This window comes from Chaetodon trifascialis, chromosome 21 (genome assembly GCF_039877785.1).
Source record: "Chaetodon trifascialis isolate fChaTrf1 chromosome 21, fChaTrf1.hap1, whole genome shotgun sequence".
NCBI classification, from domain to species: Eukaryota; Metazoa; Chordata; class Actinopteri; order Chaetodontiformes; family Chaetodontidae; genus Chaetodon; species Chaetodon trifascialis.
In genome coordinates this window covers 8,646,475-8,667,261 of record NC_092076.1, presented here as the reverse complement: position 1 = coordinate 8,667,261, position 20,787 = coordinate 8,646,475, and the positions used below count along the sequence as shown (strand labels likewise).

At 44.6% G+C, this 20,787-nt stretch overlaps 1 protein-coding gene across 4 annotated transcripts in view; it reads right to left on the bottom strand.

Moving 5' to 3' along the window:
- Positions 1-847: 847 nt before the first annotated feature.
- The window catches only part of vti1a (vesicle transport through interaction with t-SNAREs 1A), a 118,049-nt gene continuing 98,109 nt past the window's right edge, over positions 848-20,787 (bottom strand). For all 4 annotated transcript variants that reach the window (XM_070990211.1, XM_070990209.1, XM_070990212.1 and 1 more), the window contains one exon: positions 848-2,426. Coding sequence is in view for 2 of the 4 variants with exons in the window: in XM_070990209.1 (XP_070846310.1) it covers positions 2,333-2,426 (94 nt within the window). In the remaining 2 variants the exon portion in view is untranslated. The remainder of the gene's footprint in view (positions 2,427-20,787) is intronic.

Sequence of the window (20,787 nt, the reverse complement as noted above, 5' to 3'; positions counted from 1 at the left end):
TCGCTAGCTACTGCTCCGCTCATCTGACAGGCTGGGAGGGAGGGAGGGGAGGACAGGGAGGAGGAGAAAAGGTGGCAGGAGAGGCGGGGGGGGGAGGGATGGGGAGTGAAACGCAGAGAGAGAGAGGAAGAGAGGAAGCACAACAGCACGTAGGTAGGCTGCACACACACTCACGCTGCATTAGGTGAAAAAACAATCACTGAGGGTCATTACCAGATGAGGTTTGTCAAACTGCTGGGGATTTCGACCCCCCCCACCCACCCACCACCCACCTCCATGCTTCCTTGTTCACTTCCTTCCTTCCTTCTCCCTCCTTTTTTCTTCCTTCCTTTTTTCATTACTCCTTCACTTTAATGATAAGTCTTGGTGGGTCGGCCCCGCATGGGACGGTCAGAGGCACACTATTTTGTTGGCCATTAATTTGAGGCTTTGAAGCAGACGGCGGCGCTGCGGCTGGTGAGGGCCTGTGAAATGGTGGTCGGTGGGAGGGGGTGTTGCGTTGGGGGGGGGGCATCTTGGAAAACGAAGACCGTGGCCCTGAAACAGAATAGCAAATGTCCTCGCCGGGAACCACATCACCGACCACAGGAGACACATGCACACTCCAGTACTCCCAACCCCTGTGTGTGTGTGTGTGTGTGTGTGTGTGTGTGTGTGTGTGTGTGTGTGTGTGTGTGTGTGTGTGTGTGTGTGTGTGTGTGAACAGCAGTACGTTCACAGCTCTGAACTTCTGAAAATTCTCCAAATATGCTCTTAAATTTAGATTTTCCAACACCCCCTGAAGAATGGCTTTCCCCAGAAGAATTAAGCGGCAATAAACTCACGCACTCACGTTTTGTTTTTTTTTCAAACACCTGCAAATGTATCACATCATCAGTATCGGCGTACAGATAAACACAGAAACAAGGACTGCATCACAATCTTCAGAACTTGACAAGAAAAAAATACATAGAAGAAAAAGTACAAGTTCTAAAACAAGTTAGATCCATTTAGAAGAACAGAAGAAGAAGAAAAAAAAAGGACATAAAACTTGAAATCCACACATTTCAGTTGGTCCTGGTGCATTTTAGTCTAACCACTGAACGCCCGAAATCAAGGAGGAAAAAAAAAAAGAGCTAATGTTAATTCTGAACACCTTTTAACATCATAAAATATACAGCTCTAGCACAGACACTTTAATCGAAAACTCATTTATGCATTTATAAATAAATAGCAACAGAGACGTATTGAGAGCAAAACACTATACATGATGTAGATTTAGAAGTTAGTACATACAGTATGATGTAGGAAATCTGTGTTTGGGAGGTGAACGGGAGTTATGATGTCTGAAGAAGCTGTTCACTGTATCCTATGTGCCAAAGTTGGGGTCCGCTCCCCTTTTGTATTAAAGGATTTGACTCAAACTCTTGAAATGTCCGTGTCTCCTTTCCTGAATGCTGTAATTGAAAATAAACTATTTCCTCTGAAGACAACAAAAGTTTCACCTTGATTGACTGAAGCTGAACCTCCACCTTTCGTACGCGCATCCTCTCCCTTTGAGGCGGCGCCGCTCGTCTATTTTGGGCTCTGCTGAGCTTTTTAAAGAAGGAGGATGAACAGCATATCTTATCTGAAGGCACTGTCCTCTGTGCTGTGTGGGGGCTACATTACGAACAGCTGAATCATTTAGTTACAGAAGCTCATACATACTACAGCATGTGTGTCTGCTGTTGGTGTCAAAAACAAACAGTGTGGGCCCCCAATCCATGACTGTCACTCATGCACATGCGCGAACATGCCAACACTCTCTCTCCTGCACGCATGCACACATCCTGGCTAACACTTGACCCACCTCCATCAGCGAAAAAAAAAAAAAAAATCTACATATCTGAATCTGCTTTGAGTTGCAAAAAAAAATCCCCAGGCCTTGCTCACCCAGGGACAGGATGGTCTGCAACACCACACTGAGGACGACACCATGAAAAATACTAACTATCATAAAAACATCTCCCCTGATTCTTGTCCCTGGAGATGTGAGAGAGAGCCTGACAGAGAGAGGACAAAACTGAGAGGGGAAAAGAAAAAGAAGAAAGACAGAGAAGCACAAAGTGGGGAGGGGAAAAAAAAGGTAGAGAGGGAACGAAAGAGAGAAAGAAACAGCAAACGGGAAAGGAGAAAGAGACGGAAAAAAAGCTCCCTGTCAGGCTTTGGAAACAGTGATTCATGGGGACCATTTGTCCTAATTACAGCAGAACAACGCTTTTGTCGCTATTAATCACGAGTGTGTGTGTTTGTATTTGTGTCGGGGGCAGGGGGAGCGCGTGTGTGTGCGTTTATGTGTGTCGAGGGGAGATCAGTGGCCTCGCAGATTGAAATAGATGGCCAGGATGATGGTGAGAAGGATGATGGCTCCGAGGATGAAGACCAGGATCCGATTCTGGATGATCCTGCAGAGAGAGAGAAAGAGAGACGGGGAGAGAGGGAGATCAGGCCGGGTTCACAGAAGTCATATTGTGTCTACGGAGAAAAGTTAAACACGTAAAACAGTCACATGTTTATGTGCAAATTAAATGACCAGCCATTAACTGGAGGCTTATCATGTTTAATAGCTACCATGAGGTCTGCATACATGGTATTTACTGGTATACAACCACTGGCATGGGAGTGTAAAACACACACACACACACACACACACACACACAGATACACAGACACACAGGCACAATATTTCCAAAAAAGCAACACTTTTGTGCAAAGCTCCGGTTTGAAATGTCTGACAAATTATTCCTGACTTGCACACACACCGGCAGCCTCTGTAAAAGAATTCATCCTGACGTGTGTACACATGCGAACATACAAAAACAGAGCGAAACACTTAGAAACAAGCATGACACACAAACATACGCACACAGGCTCTAAAACTTTATTTGCACAATAAAGTGGAAAAAGTGGCTCAGTAGTTTCCTGGAGGTAATAAAATCAGTGAATTACTGATGGAATTTGCCATAAAACGACTCAGTCTTTTGCACATTTAAATGTTCCCACTGTGACCTAAGTAAACTTGACAAGAGGGGGCTTTGAACCAAAACAACACAAAGCTGCGAATAGGAGGGCTGGAGAGAGGGAGTGGGCGCAGAGGAGTCCCAGGCCTCGGCGTCGAGAGTGCGAGAAACCCATCTCATGCCTTCCCAAAATTCTCCAGAGTTCGTATCACGGCACACACGCGCGCACGGACGCAGGCAAACACACAAACACACCCGGGCGAGCTCCGAACCCTTCGCTGCTCCTGACAAATGAGAGAATTATCACATTTGCTGACATGTGGAGGGGTGGAGGAGAGGCCGAGGAGAGGGGCACTGTCCACTTCTCTAAGCAGGAGATGAATAGCTCATGCTGCGGCCATTTATCACTGGGGAGGGACGGGGGGGTGCGATGGGGGGTGGGCTGGCTGGTTGCTCATTCACCCTGCTACCCTCTGAAGCCAAAGTCTGCGCCTGTCGAAGCTCCTCCAGTCCACCAGCTCGGACCCGCAGAGGCCTCGACTGGCCATTTAGTTTTAAACCCACGGCCATGGAAGAAAGGACGACAGGAATATAACACCACACGCTGCTGTTATGTATCACAGCGGCGCTTTTATGCTTACGTCTTTGTATTTCCTTTGTGTGTGCAGTTTACAGAGAAGCGCCTTTTTGTCTACTTTGCACAAAGGACTCTCCAGAACACATATTTATACCCACTGCTGTACATCAGTTGCATAGGACACTTTTATAAGCTCCTAAAAACTACAACCATCCACTGTCTTTTCAGTGACTGCAGCGCTCTCGCTGGACAACACCAGAGAGCTCATTACAGCTACTGTTTTTAAGTAGCGCTGCTTTACAAGTTGACAGATTATCCTTGAATACATGCATACATTATCGTGACAGTGCCACACTTTATATAGTAAACCACGACTTGTGCAGCACGAGTAAGTTATGGTATATTTTTAAATCCCGCTGCTACACACGCTGCCGAGGTTTCCCTACAGGATAGTGCGCACACACACAACAAAAAGCAATAAAAATAAAATCATCACACCGCTTATGTCATACACCCACATGTCTATGTTGTGGTAAGAGTTGAAGCAGTATCAGGGAGGCTATGATAGGCGAGCCTGAGCCTGGTGTTTGGATGAGGCTTAAATGATTGGCTGAAGCCAGCTGGGGAGGAGATCCCACTGAAACACTAATCAGAGCATGCTTAGCAAGGCCACGTCTCCCCCTATTAATTGACATTCATTATTTAGAATGATTATTTATCCCAGCCAAATACCCAGAGGAGGCGCTTGTGTGTATGCGCGTCTGCGTGTGCGAGTGTGTTGGCGGAATCCAGATCGCTTTGTGAGGTTTGTTACTTTGTGTCAGCTGGGGAGAAGAGGGGAGGATGACTCGTGGCCTGGGGGTGGAAAAATGAACAGGAAGTTAGTTTTAGCCTCACGGATGAGGAGGCTGGGTGCGAGGAGAGAGACGGGGGGGGGGTTCAATTCTGTAAAAATTGCATTCATTAAAAGGAGTCTGATTTGGTAGCAAACAACACAGAATAACTTCAAACACTTAAATGTTCAAAGCGCTAAGGAATATGACAGTGCTGCGATTCAACAACTTCTTCTCAGGGGACAGATATTTTAAAAAATACTTACCCTGACCTTAACTGATTCTCTGCGCACCAGTCTAACAAAACACGTCTTGAAGTCTAATGTAAAGTAGCTGTTCTTATTTGTGGCAACTCAAACACTTTAACAGAGGCTTGATACAAATTTAGCACTGCCCAGTCAGAAACCCTCAGCTGCCGAAGCAGAAATAATACTGAGGTTAAATTCCACTGTGCTACAACTCTTAGTATGCCTTTTACTTTTCTGGCTGTGTGTTTGAATCCACTTTGAGCAGCAAAATGTCGAGGCTGACGCAGTAATTACAACCTCACATCTCTTTTCTAACACTCCCAATCATTCAATTACAAGATCCTGTGCAGGTTATGTACCGAGGGTTACCTGTGACCAGAGGACCTGTAGGCTCCTACACATACATAAAGATCTAGTTAAAATCCATCTAAAAATAGTGTCTGTGACACTGTAAAGAGCCACAGTCTTTTCCTCTGACAGCTTGAGGGGTGAGGATATTAACGTCGTCACTCTCCTCTGACCACCACAGAGGTGAGAATGCTGGAAAGTGACGACTGATGTTATATTAAAGCCCGGGGAGGAAATTACTCTTTTTATGAGAATCACAATCACACAAATCAATACTTTATGTACAATATATAAAAAAATAAAGTTTCTCATCGTCCGTTTAATCTTTTTCCATTTGGTGACATGTAACAACTGGTGTCTATAAAAAGAAAAGGGGGACAGATCATTTTCATAATCCTCTGCACGCCTCATCTGCATACTGTCAGATTGTAGATTTAATCTACAGATTTATATTCTGTATCCACTTGACTATGAGCTCACTAGTCAAATGAACCTCCACAATAAAAGTCACTATAGGTTACGTTTAAATTCCTCCAGCAACAGGAGCAGCTAGAGTAAAACTTACCCCTAAAAAACAGAACACCTGATCCCCCCCCCCCCCAAAAAAAATGAAATGAAAAAAATCCCAAAAATTGGGAGGTAGGAGAGTGAAGAACATGGTTTTCCTCTGCCGTATGGTTGATCCCGTCCTGACACGTGGCCAGACAGAACAGAACTTATCAAACCGGATCCATCCTCCAGCTTTGACACTTGACATAGAGGTGGGGGGTGAGGTGTGTGTGTGCGTGTGTGGAGGGGAAGGTTTGGGGATGTGTGAGTGATGCATACAGCACACGTACCAGTGTGCAGACGTAGATGCTGACCCACATATACACACTCACACACACTAAGTTTCAGATACCTTTACCCTGCTTCCTACTATGATCCCCAATTATTTGCTCTGTCGCTGCCCCCCCGCCCCCACACCGAAAAAACTAAAGAAAACAAAACCAAAAAACTCAAGACTCGTATGTAGGCAGACCAACAGTTATTGTAACTGAGACGCCAGCCAATAACAGCACATAATACTGGTCGTTCTATTGGCTCCTGATGTTCCTTCATCGCAGGCAGCCAGTCAGCTAACACCTTACTAGACGGGAATGCACAGATATACAGCACTAATGTTAGAGAGAGAGAGAGGGAGGGAGGGAGGGAGGGAGGGCAGGTGAGAGAGAGAGAGAGAGAGAGAGAGAGAGAGAGAGAGAGAGAGAGAGAGAGAGAAGAGAAAGAGAGAGGAAATGATGAGTGCAAAAGAGAGCAAAAAATAAAGCAAGCAGGAAGGACGGAAATGGACAATAAAGGAGTAAAAAACAAGAGAGTGGAGAGACAGAAATAGAGAGGTGGAAAGAAACTGGGAAAGTGAGAAAAGGAAGAAAGAGAGAGAGAGAGAGAGAGAGAGAGAGAGAGGAAGGAAGGGAGAGAGAGAGAGAGAGAGAGAGAGAGAGAGAGAGAGAGAGAGAGAGAGAGTCCGTTTACCCATGGAGGCAGAGCTAGAGGAGAGGCTCCTCGGAGACAGATGAAAATAATGAGGACTTTTCTGTCAGGAAAGATTTACAAAATCGTACCAGTGTTATTAAAATTTAAAATCTCCCGTTTTTTTTTTTTTCCTTTTTCTCCCTTCCCACCCTCTTCCTCCCTCCCTCTTTTCCTTTCCCTGTTTTTTTCCCTCCTCTTCCAGCAGCACAGCCTTATTACCAGCTCTAATGAGCACCGGGATGCACCTCAGCTGTGTGTGTGTGTGTGTGTGTGTGTGTGTGTGTGTGTGTGTGTGGTGTGTGCGCGTGCATCTATGGGGGTGTGTGTGTGTGTGTGTGTGTGTGTGTGTTGGGGTCCAGGTCCCTAGTGCCAGCTCCATCAGCGCCCCAGTTTCCCCAGTCCTTCCAATGACACACACATCTGTGTGCGCCCACACAAAACACACAAGGGTGGGCACACAGATACATGCTGACACACGTGTACACACACACACACACACACACACAGCTTTTGATGGCTCTCAGAGGTGGCTGGACATGCGCGCGCACACACACACACACACACACACACACACACACACACACACACACACACACACACACACACACACACACACACACACACACATACATATACACGCATGTACGCACACACACACACACACACACACACACACACACACACACACCTCTCAGACAGACAGATAAATCCCCCCACTACCACCACCACCCCAAAAACAAAAACAGTCTCAGTCAGACAGACATAAGCAGATAGGCCCAACCCACCTTAAAACACACACGCACATAAACACACACTGTCTCCACTAAGAACAAACTTAGCTGCAGAGTTGCATCTCTCAGGCCCTCCCCCATCCCTCCTCTTTCCACTAGTAGACCAATAAAATAAAAATCAATGGCTGTCTGAGCCATTCTGGCTCTCCTCCCTCCAAACCCTGGGAATATACAGCATGGGAGAGGGGAGGGGGGGAGAGAAGGACGGGAGGGAAGGATCAATGTGTTCACAAATGGTTTGAGTGATGGACAAGGAGGTGGAACGCTGGTGGGGGTAAGTCCTAACTAATGCATCGACTTGTTATCACAATCTAATACAAATATATGTTTCATTGCAGAGGCGTGTGTGCACACATGCACACGCTACTACTGGTCTGGGGCTCACACACGCACAAACCCGCCACAAGAACACACGCATGACACAACAAAAGGCGTAGACGGGCCTGCTATCAATTCAGTCTGAGTGAAGAAAGGTGAGAAACGTGCTACGCTTCAATCAAGTGACTGAAACGAGGCAGAACGATCCAGAGGAATCAGATCGGGTTCATGTTGCTCTGCAGAGATAATGACTTGACCTGTTTGCAGGAGAGATCTGATCCCACCATGTACGTTCTGCCTATTGTCCCCAAGGGGCTGTTCAAGATAAATGATGATTTTGGAAACACACACACACTCACGCACACATACACACAGCTGGAGTGGGTCTTTAATTGAAAGCTGTTTACTATAATTACTCAAAAAGTCCCCAACATGGTGTAATTCCCCAAAGAGAAACAATATTTAAGAGCGTGCCCACACCTTAACACTCACTGCACAGTGAAGCTAAGACAGTAACCACGCACAATAATGTCATACTGTATAAAAAAATGTCTATCAACACAAATATGGATTCACTTTTCCCTGTGCGTTACCTACTTCACATAAAGACACAGTCTGTGATCAAATATCCAAACTAGAACCTTTGATCAGCCCTCTGATTGACAGTTATTTTAATTTCCGATGAATCTGCTGATTATTTTCTCAATTCAACAAAATGTTTGGTCTGCAAAACATCAAAAAACGGTGAAAAATTATCACAGAAATTTACTACAGACCAAGGTAACCTCTACAGATACCTTGTTTTATCTGACCAGCCAGCCAAAACCTAAAGATATTCAGTTTAAAATGATATAAAACAGAGAAACACAGCAAATTCTCACATTAGAAAAGCTGGAACAATTGAACCTTTGACTGTTCTTGCTGGGAAAATTACGTTATTGATTAACTGGTTGGCAAAATTCACTTTCTGTTGATTGATTACTTGATGAATTGTTTCAGCTCTCATACACAAAATTCAGCCTTTTCATTGCATGTAAACGAACTTCAGATCTAACTGGTGATCGGGCTTTAAATCTCTTTTACTAAGAGGCTATTGAAATGTATTTTACTGTGTATTTTAACATGTACAAAATCAATTGCTTTCATAAACCTTTTGTATTAAATTTCCAAACTGACAGAATTTTTTCATCCACCCAGTAACTTACTTAATATTTTTTGTTGAGATTATTGATTCTTAAAAAAGACTTTTTTTGCCCTGTATTGACAAAAACATTTTTTTTCCTCAACTGAGAAAACTCACATAAAAGATGGACAGGTTTTTATTTGGAGGATGCGGTCTGAGCAGCATATTTCATGTCAGCCTGATTCTCTCGCCCTCTCCGTCTCCCACTTTACTCCCTCTCTTTCCACCAACCTGATGCAGGAGAACAGAACCGGGGCTCTACAAGTTCATCCATTTTTTATTTGGCGGCTAACAACCCTGGCCAGCAGCAGCCTAGACTGGGACCCAGTTCTCTCCCAGAAAAGTGTTGCAAGGAAGACGAGAGGGAGGGCAGAAGGAGACGGAGAGAGGGAGGAGGAGAGCTGGAGAGAGGGAGGTAGAAAGTGGGAGGAAATTTAGCGTGGGAGGAGAGTGTGTATATGCAAGTGTACTGTATGTGAGACGCTGAGGAAAAAAAAAAAAAAGGTGGAGAGAGAGAGAGAGGAGATGGAGAGGGAAATGGAAAATAGACAGAGTGGGTGAAGGAGAAAGAGAAAGAGAGAATACATTGCAACTGTGTCTGGAATTTTTACGAACTTTTCTTGCCGGCAGCGATCTCATGTAGCTGCTGCAGCCTCTCCTATCCCGGTGTGATGTACAGGTGGCTTTCTGAGCCTGTCTACTTACCTGCCTGAGCCCTCGCCCTCCTCCGTCTCCCCCATCTACCTCTATCCTCCCATGTGTCCTCTTTTTGTCTCCTCGCTCAGACACTCAGCCCCTCACTTCAGCTGCGTTACTGCTCATTTCCACTCCCCCTTTCTACGTCTGCTCAACGCTTGGTGGAAGGACGTTGCAATGGGACGTTTTTGGGGGTTTTTTTGCAACCAGTTTACAGTCTATGTGAGCATATCAACAGCCCATATTTATGTGTCAATGTGTCAATGTAAGATGATGATGAAGACGCCCTTATTCGAGGCTTCTGTTATCACATCAGTTCCTGGATGGGTTTCATTGATTAATTGACAATGGTAATTAAAAGACATTTAAGGAAATTAGACGATTTACATATTTGACTAATAGGGAATATCATTATCTCTGGTTGTACAGGACTAATTTGCGCTCAGAGTGTGTTGCATGGTTTGCTGACTGCTCACAGCATGTCTGGATTCTGATTATGAAGAATTAAACTTGACCATCACCTTCTTCATTCACACTACAACTTGACTCTGGGATTACTGAATACGTAGATATTGCTACACCCTGATAAGATGACATTCCTCGCCGTTTCTCCTTTCTGCTAACACAAAATCCCCCTTGTATACATTCTGCGAGGGCCAGGGGCCGGCTGCAGATCCGATTACTGGCCCCGGTGAAAAAGGGTGTAACTTTAGCCATTAAAGCCGCAGGCCTCCAAAACTGTGATGTCCATAAATTTTTATTGTTTGTTCAGTACTGAAATCTCATTAAAGCACATAAATCATTTGTGCACACTGCTGCTCACTTCCACTACGGAAAGAAAAGTAAACAAAAGAAAGGAGAAGAGGAGCTGGGATGGTTAGGGAGTGCAGGACACCTAAGGCAATGGTTAAAGGCATTTGCATGCTTTGTTACTGGTGCAACATAGAGGCACAGACTGGGAGGAAAGAGACTGCTTAGGCACCACACAGCGTTTCTTAATTTAATTACTGCAAGGCTTTTCAAAGCGTGTGTTTTTATTGTTGTTACTTTTAAGAGATACTAAGATGTTTTTCTGTTCGCGTTCGTGTCAGGGAAGCAGGGAGTAATACCTCTGCAGTCTGACACCTAACACCAACTCCACTGTTGTGAAATTTGACCCGACTTCTCCAAGCTTACACTGATGAAATGCTTGTACTCACAATGTAAAAACAATGACAACACAAAAGACTTTCATGAAGTTCCTTTGACTGTTTGAACAGAATTTAAAGACGGGATAATTTGGGAAAAGACAGGACGACTATTTCCTCATTGTGCCTCATTTCCCATAGTTATTAGCTGGAAGCTGGAATCAAAGCACTTATCTTGACAAGAACTTGTCCTGACAGCTTCATTTCACGAGGAGCCTCAAACTGGTTTCTGCTCCTAACGAAACCATTCATCAGATAAATGCTTTCAACTCGCTGGGCCCAAAAAGACGTCTGTTTAGGATTCCGCGACAAAGACGCGATGAGGATATTAGTGTTTATGTCTGACTCTTTTTATTAACTGGTAAGGAAGCTCCTCCGCGTGGTGTTTGTTTGCCATTTTAAATCAACTCTCCAAATATTTGCTTCAAGTCCCGTGTGGTTTTAGTTCTGCATCCTGTGTGTCTCCAGATACACATGATGTTGCAAAATTGCCCACCAGCATGAACACGAACACAAACACATCAACGCACAGAACATACAAGTACACACACACACACCCACACAAGCTGACCCACTTCTTATACAAATGTACAAAGAGCCTGCATTGGCCAATACCAACCACGTTTTGCCTGCAAACATTCGTATACATGTGAGTTAAAAAATACAATATTTTCCTCTACAGTGTATTACCACTACTTTCTACTGCAAAGTTTGTTCCCATCACAAGTCTTTCCCTGCTTGCCCTTCCTAAAAAAACTACTGGTTTACAGTTAACGTGAGCAGAATGTTTACATGATTATACACAAAGGTCTACATTAGCAGCCTGCATAAAATCAAAGTGCCTTTAAAAGACCGTAGTTAACAGTACGGTAAGAGGCTCCTCCATTAAGCAGAAACATAATGTCTCCCCCATTTTTTAAAAAATCTTCTCTGCTGATTATAAGTATGAAGATTAGTAACAGTAAAGTACGAGGAGTTGTGTAAAATACTGAAAAATGAATGTTATGTTGGACCCAATGAAGTTACTTAAAACACTATTGAAAACGCACAAAAAGGACTGAGCAGCTCAAGTGTTTGGGGCAGTTGAAGCTCCTTTCACGCATGCACTGCTACCCTGAACTTTTCCAGACATTCCCCGGATGAGCATTAACCAGACTTGACCCTGCTGACTCCCTCGTACAAAGTCTGCGTGATGTCTGATTGAGCCCTTGTGTGAATAGACTGGCTCACTGTCCAGAGAATTCACAGCAGATCATTGGGCTTGTTGACGACGTGTAGCTGCTTTATACTCTTTTCTGCTTGTCTGTATATTGCTTTCCACTCTACATAAAGCATATACGTCCAAATACACAGAGTATTGGTATCAATGCAAAAACAGTCATCACTGCTGATGAGTCCTCCTCCTCCTGCTGCACGCCCTACCCAGGTGCCACTCCTCGTCTAAGCCAAACAGAGTATTTCCAGTAGGTGAGAACGTGTCTGACATCTCCTGTTGGGTGCTACATGTGGGAAAGGTGTCCAGACCTGATTCTGCCGACATCATCTGGAGTTCGTATGAGAAAACATCTCTAATCGTCTTCTTGTGTTTTCTTCGAGAGGATAGTGGAGGAACTGTAGTAATTTAATACTTAGGTATCAGGGATACAGGTCCAGCAACAGACGTTCAAAACCAGTGAAATGTGGATATAAAGTGGAAGGCTGACCTCTCTTCATCTGGAGTGGTTTATTCTCTTTCAATCTGCTACAGATCAGATATCTAGGACAGCGGGAAGTCTGCCAGCACAGAAAGTGACTAAAGATAGTCTCCTCTGTTGGTATCCAGAGGTTAAAGGTCATGTCTGCATGTCAGCGTGGACTGAAGACTGACCAAGCTAAGACTTCGTGTCAGGTCCACAGGTGAGCAAGAGAAGAAACCATTTCTTGAACTTGACCTCATGACCGTCGGGCTACTCTTGCCCCTTGCTCTGTTCTGCGAGTATGAAAGGACTCAGCCTCCTAAAAGGTCACAGTGTCAGACTATACTTGCATGTGTGTAAAAGATTATGTAAGGGCAATTTTGCACATGTGTGTGTCCACATATAGTGGGTCTTGGGCAAAATGTGTGAAAACTACAGGAGCGCGTCTAGCAATCTGGTGTGAAATAACACAGAACAATTAAGGATTATGTGAACCATCAGTTGAATCTTGTTTGGACACGCAGGTACAGATCACTTTATCCAGCAGGTAAGCAGAGCAGAAAGAGAGAGAGAGAGAGAGAGAGAGAGAGAGAGAGAGAGAGAGAGAGAGAGAGAGAGAGAGAGAGAGAGAGAGAGAGAGAGAGGAGGAGACCAAGAGAGAGAGAGAATGCAGGGGTATAATGTCATCCCACAACCCCCCATTTGACACTACAAGGGAGGCTTTAGTCAGTCTAAATAATCCATGCTGTTCCATTAAATTTGCAGACTAGCTTCCCTAGTCCATGTGTCTACGCTGAGAGAGCCTGAGAGAGAGGAAAGAGGGGAGGGGTCGAGCTGGGAAGGGAAGACGAGACAAGAAAGGGAAGTTAGATAATGGTTCAGAATAAACTCAGGCAACAGTCTTTAGCACGGAAGAAATTACCCGTTAAACCATGTTAAAGCCACATTAAGAAATAAAAGGTGTGGCTAATAGAGAGAGTGAGACGGGCAGAGGGAGAGAGAGCAACAGTGCACATCCAGCCCTTTGAGTGACACTGATTTGACATGATTGTCTGCCTCACCACTAAATCTCCCTCCCTTCCCCATCCCATGAAAAACAACCACTCGCACCGTGTGGGGGAAGCCACCAGTGTGACGGGGATTGTTGCAGTAACAGCGTTATTGACTTGTTGCTCCAGCTACATTTGCTTAGTGCTCTGGAGGCCCGATCAATAGACTCTGGGCTCTGAAGCCCTGCTAATCAGGGCCTGCAGCCATGCAGGGTCAAGCCTTCTGCAAAAACTCAGAAAAAGAAGAGGAAAAAAAAAAAAGGCAGACTAAGTGAGAAGCAAGAAAATGGGAAGAGATAGGGGGCAACAGAAAGAGAGGAACTTTGAGGGCTGACGGTGAAAGCTTGAGTTAATCGACCAAGAATTCTCCTTCAATTCATTTTTCTCCCCTTCCGCCGCTCGAGGTAAACTCATGTGGCAGTCTCTCTCTCTCTTCCTCAGCAGCAGTGTGGGCGTGAAGCACCATGAGAGATGCAGATTGCTGCTTCACCTCTGCTTTCCTGTGAACCACGGTTCAGAAGTCAGGGGGCATCTGGGCTGCTTTGGGACTTTTGGAAATGCAAGAGCCAATCCATATTTGCAGAATTCAGCTGTGAGATCTCAGGAGGATGTACAGTGCTTAACACAGATATAGAAGGAGTTAATCTAAAGCATGTTAACATGATTATTCAGGTGGGGATTAAAAGGCGAGCCTTTTTAGAAAATGGTGTCAGACATCGCCACGTAGTAACATATGCTTGCTGTTGTGAACATCAAAAGACAAGACACTCCTTCTGATTGTGGGATATTTGCAAGGCTGACAAACAGGCAAAATGTGGACACAAATAACAGTATTTTCTTGTTTGTGGTTGAGTCGATGCACCTGGTCACAGCGGTTCTGATGCTGACCCTGAGCTGTGCATCAAGTCCCTCAAATCAGCTCCATCTGTAGCCTTACGTTCTGCACATCACAAGCCCACTATGGAATGCTATGGGAAATTCATGGGGGAACTGTCCATCAAATATTAATGATCAAGTCGAGCGATGTGGGTTTTCTTACCGTTTTTTTCCCCCCTGGTATCTATGGTCACTGCCGCTCTAAGAGACTTCCCACAAGAAATGAACCAAAGAGAAAAGGAGAGGATAGGAAGAGAAAAAGGGCAAAGAAGGGTAAGGAAAAGGCGAGAAGGGGGTAGAGGTGTTCAATATTTTCTTTTGAGGGGCCGGAGCCTGGTTAGCTTCGGCACAAACAGAGTCTTGATACACAGGTCCCAAGGTGTAAGCACAAACTTGTCCGCTGTTTGTGTCATTGTTTTCGCTCTTTCTCAAGACTCCTTTCTGTTGTGCAGCCAGCTGGCGAAGTGGGATTCTTGTGCCCGGTGACACATGTGAAGGCAAGGTGGTTTTCTCCCACAGTGGGCCTTTCAGTTACCTTCCTCCTGTCTTTGTGACAAACTAAGACCAAGAACTTAACTGTACGATTGATTTGGCGTCTGGATCATAAAGACAATGGCTAAATTTCCGCACAAATATAAACTTTAGAAGAAGAAAAAGAGCAAAACTTTCTGTGGGAATGAAAGAGCCCTCACAGCTAATGGCTTCAGTCATAGGTCCATTTCAGAGGATGCAAATCAGATAGACGGAGATAAACAACAAAAGAGAAACCACAGGACAAGGACTGAAACAAATGCTCTATACCCTTATAAAAAAATGATGGAAATATTGAAACTGCTCATCAATGGAGCCCTGTTCTCTGTCTTTGCCACAACCCTCTCAACACCCCCTGGAATACCAACACCCACCACCACAGCATAAGTGGAAATGCAGGGTCAGCAGCGTCTCCTCTGGCCTTGCTGACCAACAGATATTCTAATAATCACCTTCCTTCTGTACTGTCAGGCCGGCAACCAATGGATCCCTCGTCCTGCCTTCGCCCTCCATCTCCACTTATACTAGGGGCTTTACCGAGCGGCGCTGCTTCGATACATTAAAACTGCTGCCCCATGATCAAACGAGCAAATACCTCCCGGGTCAGCAAAGGGCTACCCCACGTCAGTTAACAATGCAGCATTTAAACATCAGTCGTATGCAAAGCGGCTGGTACACAGGGGAGGAGATGGGCGGCAGGAGAAAGCAGAGAAGCAAGGCCTGGACCGGAGAGATAATGAGCACGGGAGTACACAAGAGAACATCAGCAGCTATTTAACGCTACCGTGTCAGCTCCTACACAGCTATGATGAAAATATAAGATATGAGGCTCCATCAGCATCACAACAAGGATGAGCTAATGATTGAGGGTATATTTATCCTGGACAAAATGCAGACTCAGTGTTAATGTATTAGAGTTATACCCAAACATTTCAATTTGCTCTTTAAATCCCCTTTTGCTAAAAAATTAGTTACAACATCCACCAGTTCGGACCAAAAGGCTGCAAATATACTGCCACAGTATATACATATTTGAACTTTATCATAGATTCTGGAGCACTTTTAATAAAGCAACCTCTATTATCTAAATATTTAATGCAGGCAAGGATAATTAACAGACTGTTTACAGTTTGAGCAGATGATTATTTCATATATGTAGAGACTTGCTTTTGTCACCACTGGCTGTCCACACACAGAGGGCCCAGAGTAGGTAGGCCAACACACAAAACATACACACAAGCATAAGTCATATCTAACCATGAAATCTATGAATGCACTGAAACCAGCGTCTGCTGATGTGTGGCAGCATCCTAATGAGAGCTGAAAGCCTACAGATCCACTAATGTACCTTGCTCCCTGAATAACTGAAAAAGTGTGTTTTAAAATTTTTGACAAACAGGAGGATGCATCTTTTTAAGTGAGAAGAACCCTTTAAAGGAGCTTAAGGGTGAAGAGGTGAAGAGGAGTTTTTTTTCTGGCTTATCCCTCTCTCCCTCTGCCTACTGCTTGGTTAACCGACTGACCTGCTGTCAAAGGAGCCTTTGTGAGTGCGCTTTGGCGGAAGGCCAATCAGATCCTCCGGCTTGTCTGTCTCAGAGAGGAAAATGGCGCCCCTGGTATGCCATCAGCGGCAGAAATGTGCAGACAGTCTGACTGCTGAGGCAGGCTTGGCTTGCTGTGGCCCTTCCAAAACTATGCCGGAGGAATTACCTGTTTGGCACACGGCCAGGGGGACTCGTTCTACAAGGGCCGGTGGTTATTTATCTATTTATTCACTTAAACCTCATGCACACGGGCACTTTCAAAACCATTTCAACTCCTTAACACCCACTTCCACAGGTTCTGACAACATCCTCCTCTGAACTACACGGGTAGAGTTAGCAACAATCAGTTTTATGACGAATGGGCTCCTATTCCTAAGCAGAACTGCATGAAAACATATCCTGAATGACTACTGGGTTAAATCATATCACTTACTGTATTTTCTTATGCAGTAAAGAAAGGTTAACTTGCACTTTATCCACACCCATATCCACCCTCCAATTCCTACTTCACCTGCTAACAAGTCCTTCCTATACGTCTCTATTTTGCCAAAAATGTGAATGACACGCAAAATGATTAATTCAATAAGTACCTTCTTTTTCTTTTTTACAAATATTACAAATATGCATCACATTTCTGGTCATGGTAAATATGTTACCTTATGAATATCCTGAAACTAAATAAAAGCTGATACTGCATTTTATGTCAGGAGTATAGAGCCCGGGTGAGACTGTGGGAACTCCCAAACCCGAAAACAAATCAAACACTGAAGCGAACACAAACACCACACAAGAATACAAGTTCTGACAAGGCCCTGGTTTACACTAAACAGAGATCACAACTTGCTCACTGCACAATCCCTGTTCATTTCCACTATGTAAAACCTGCCGGAGACGAATACGACTGCTCAACAAAGTGCCATTTGTGACACATCATCCGAGGAAGCAAGTGTTTAGGCTGCTGCTTCTGAAACAAACTTCTGACAGCGGGAGATGATGAAACAGAGCAGATCCAAAATTATTCTCGCACTTCTCAGAACTTGCTAAACCTGCTGCAGCCTGGGGCATGCCCCTCACCCTCCCCCTGAGAGAAAGAGAGAAAGAAAGTAAGGAGAGGGCCAAAGACGCCAATAAAAAGAAGGCAGACAAGGCACGGAGGGTGATGTTAGACTGTTCAATATTATTTACGATTGTAAGTTTCCACTGGGCAAACATGAGGCCCTTCCATTGTTTACCTGCAAGTGCAAATGTGATGTCAGCAGCATTAGAGTCAGCACGCACAGACGAGGAGTCCATCTCTCTCAAGAAAATCACAAACACACACTTGAACGTACGCATGCAAACATTTCCTCAAGCACATACTGCACGGCTGCATTTCAAATGACACACTCAGCAGATCGTAAACCTCCACATGTTTAGGCCCAAACAGAAACACCATTCTTGGCAGCGCTCACGTGTGTCTGCGAGCTCGTGGGGTGGGGTGAGGAGGATAGTCGAGACTTGCTCATTTCACACTGCGAGGTGAGCCAGGGAGCAGTAACAGAATCCAGTCATAAAACATGGACGGAGTGGAAAAGGGGGGGCGGCCTATAGTCCATGGTATAGTATGTGTCCAAATGCCACCTCTTCTAGACTCCCCCCCCCCCCCCCCCCCCAACCCGTCCTTGCCTTTCTCACAGTTATCCATTATCATATTCTCCGTCTCTGTGGGCATGTCTGACACACAAGCTCGACAGGCCTCTTGCTGACGTAAACTAAGACGGATAGGAAAATGTCTCTGAATTGTCCTCCTGCCTTGATAAATAAAGATTATTATTTTGATCGACCATCTTTGTTGTCATTTCCCTGGTCAGCTGGTAAAAGGCCACTTGGAAGTATAAAACCTAACACTGCAACAAAACAAGACAAAGCAAAAGCAAAAACTGAAAAGCCTTGTATTTACTGAAAATGGCCTGCTGGTCTGAACCCGGCAGCATGCAGGTTGGGGCCTTTTTGACTTTAAACCTGTCAATTTTGCCGCATTATCAAAGTCTTGAGTTCTCAGGAGGGGGTCCACACCTCAAATGGTGCCACTGTCAACAAAAATAACCCTCATCTCCGGCTTCTCCTTCATTTGGGTTAAGTGCATCAGCTCAAGCAGCCGACGCAAGGAGAGGCAATTTGACAGAGGTGAATAAAGGAGGAGCCGGAGCTCATAAGAGGGAAGGAGTGAGGACAGAGAAGTGGACTTGAAATGAGAGTTAAAGGGTTAGTTCAGAGGAGCCCTGCAGAAGCCAAGTAATGTAGCTACCTAAAAAAAAGGCCCACCTAAGACACTATTTTTTCTCCATATTCATATGCATGTCATGCACTGTATTATGCTGCAGATCAGCTGTTTGGAAGAATACAAGAAAATAAAAATGAGCGATTACAACAGCAGTGACCAAATGTCATTCACTGTAGAGACAAGAGCATATCTTTAGGAGCCAGAGCATGTTTGGCTGAATGGGCCGAAAGACAGACAGAGGGAAAACTTCTGTGGAAACAGGAGGTCAAACTACCTGGTGGTGTAGATGTGTAAACTGTAAACACACGGCCATGGACCCGGAGAGCTGAGTGGGACTGTGTAGGAATATGGAAGTTCTAGGATAAAAGGAAAAATAGCTGGACTGTCCTATCAGTGAATGCACATGAGCCAGGTTTAACAACAAGTAAATCAGTAAGACTTTCAGATCTTTTTCTTCTGAAGAAAACGGGCTGATCAGATACAGAGGACACTCTGTCAAGTGTTCCAGTGACTGAGCCATTCTGAATGTGAAGCGGATTTCACGGGTTATTCTATTCTCGTCAGCAGGCCACAGTGGTGTGTAAAATGAGAGGGAATGCAATGTTTTGGGAAATCTAATTTGAGGCCCGTGTTTGTTTTCCTGGCCTTATTTTGCAACCAGGAGGCTGGCTCCGAAGCAGCACAACTCTCTCTTTTCCCCTAGTTTCACAACAATGTCCAGCACCAACACACAACCGAAACCTTTATATTCAATTGAGACGAGGACATTAAGCTGACACGGGTCTCTTTCGCTCTCCTCCTCTCCTAGGTCTGTGCAAGTTGTGCCACAGAATTAAGCAGACAGTTAATTGGGAGGTTATCCACCAAGTCACAGGAACATATGCACACGAACATACATATAGACAGATTTAAAAAACACAAATATTAGCAGCCATCTTTTGGCAGCTAATTGCGACGTGCTCCCTGTGGGAGGAGAGAGGGGTCCTCGGTCGATAATTAATCCTCGTTTGGAAAAGTAAATGACATTCATTAGCGGGGAATCGAGCCAAGTGCCATTATTTACATGGCAATAATCTGGAGCGTGCTGGTGGTGCTCTTTTAATGTTACAGAAATAACTCTGGGACGGGGGACGAGTACAGTTGCTTTCCTCCCTTTTTTCTGTGTCTTCGCACCCAGGAACAATTAGGCCCAGGCGAACAGATGGGGATGCCTCTGAGTGAGAAAGCCTCTCTGAACAACTCTTCATCTCCTTCTTATCTCACTCCCTCATTCACATGCATTCAGGGATGTGCATACACACACACACACATACACTGCCACGCAGCAGAAAGACAGACGAATACACAAATCCAAGCATGCATACATGAATACACTTCAGAAATATGCATGCACACATTCGGGCACACGAGAGAGCAGACCAAGTACTGAGCATGTCGAGCTAACTTTTAACATCAGCTGCCTCTTACAAAAGGCCAAACAAGAACTTAGAAAATGTGGGCACATTGAAACACTGAGCTGAGACAGGAAAAACACTAAGCTGGCTCTAGCGCAGATATTCATAGAGAAAAGGACACTGGCTTTCAGTACTGATAAAAAGCAAGGGTCTACATGTCAACAAACATCAGTTCTTTTCTGCCAAGATATCTGTGTTTTTCCTTCCACATTCATTATTTATCAGTGTATATTTTGAAGTTATAATTGGTAAACGTCCTTTTCTTTGGTTACCACTTTAGGTTTATAGACAGTGCCTGCTTTGTACACATTTATATACAGTCTGTGTGTGAGTGTGTGTGTGTGTTAACGCTGCTGAAGCTGGTGTAATGATCAAAATGTTACACAATGGGCCATTTGTTGCGCAACCTTGAGGTTTTCCACAATGGTACAAGCCTCTGCATGATGTGCACAAGAATGGAAAGCTATGACTGTAAAGACAAAGCAGATCTATCATCAATACCAGTCGCAAAACCGCAACGACTGTAGACTTGAATTTTAAAAATGACAAAAGCAATAATGAGGGGATGCACAGTAGAGAAAACTGGTCCTCTTCTTTACTATGTATGTATATTTTTGTCAAGATTTTGTAAGCTTTTTCATCAATAATGCAGCTTTCCAATACACAAAACACACTGTATTATTTACTGCATGTAGGATAAGTGTGAACATCACACTA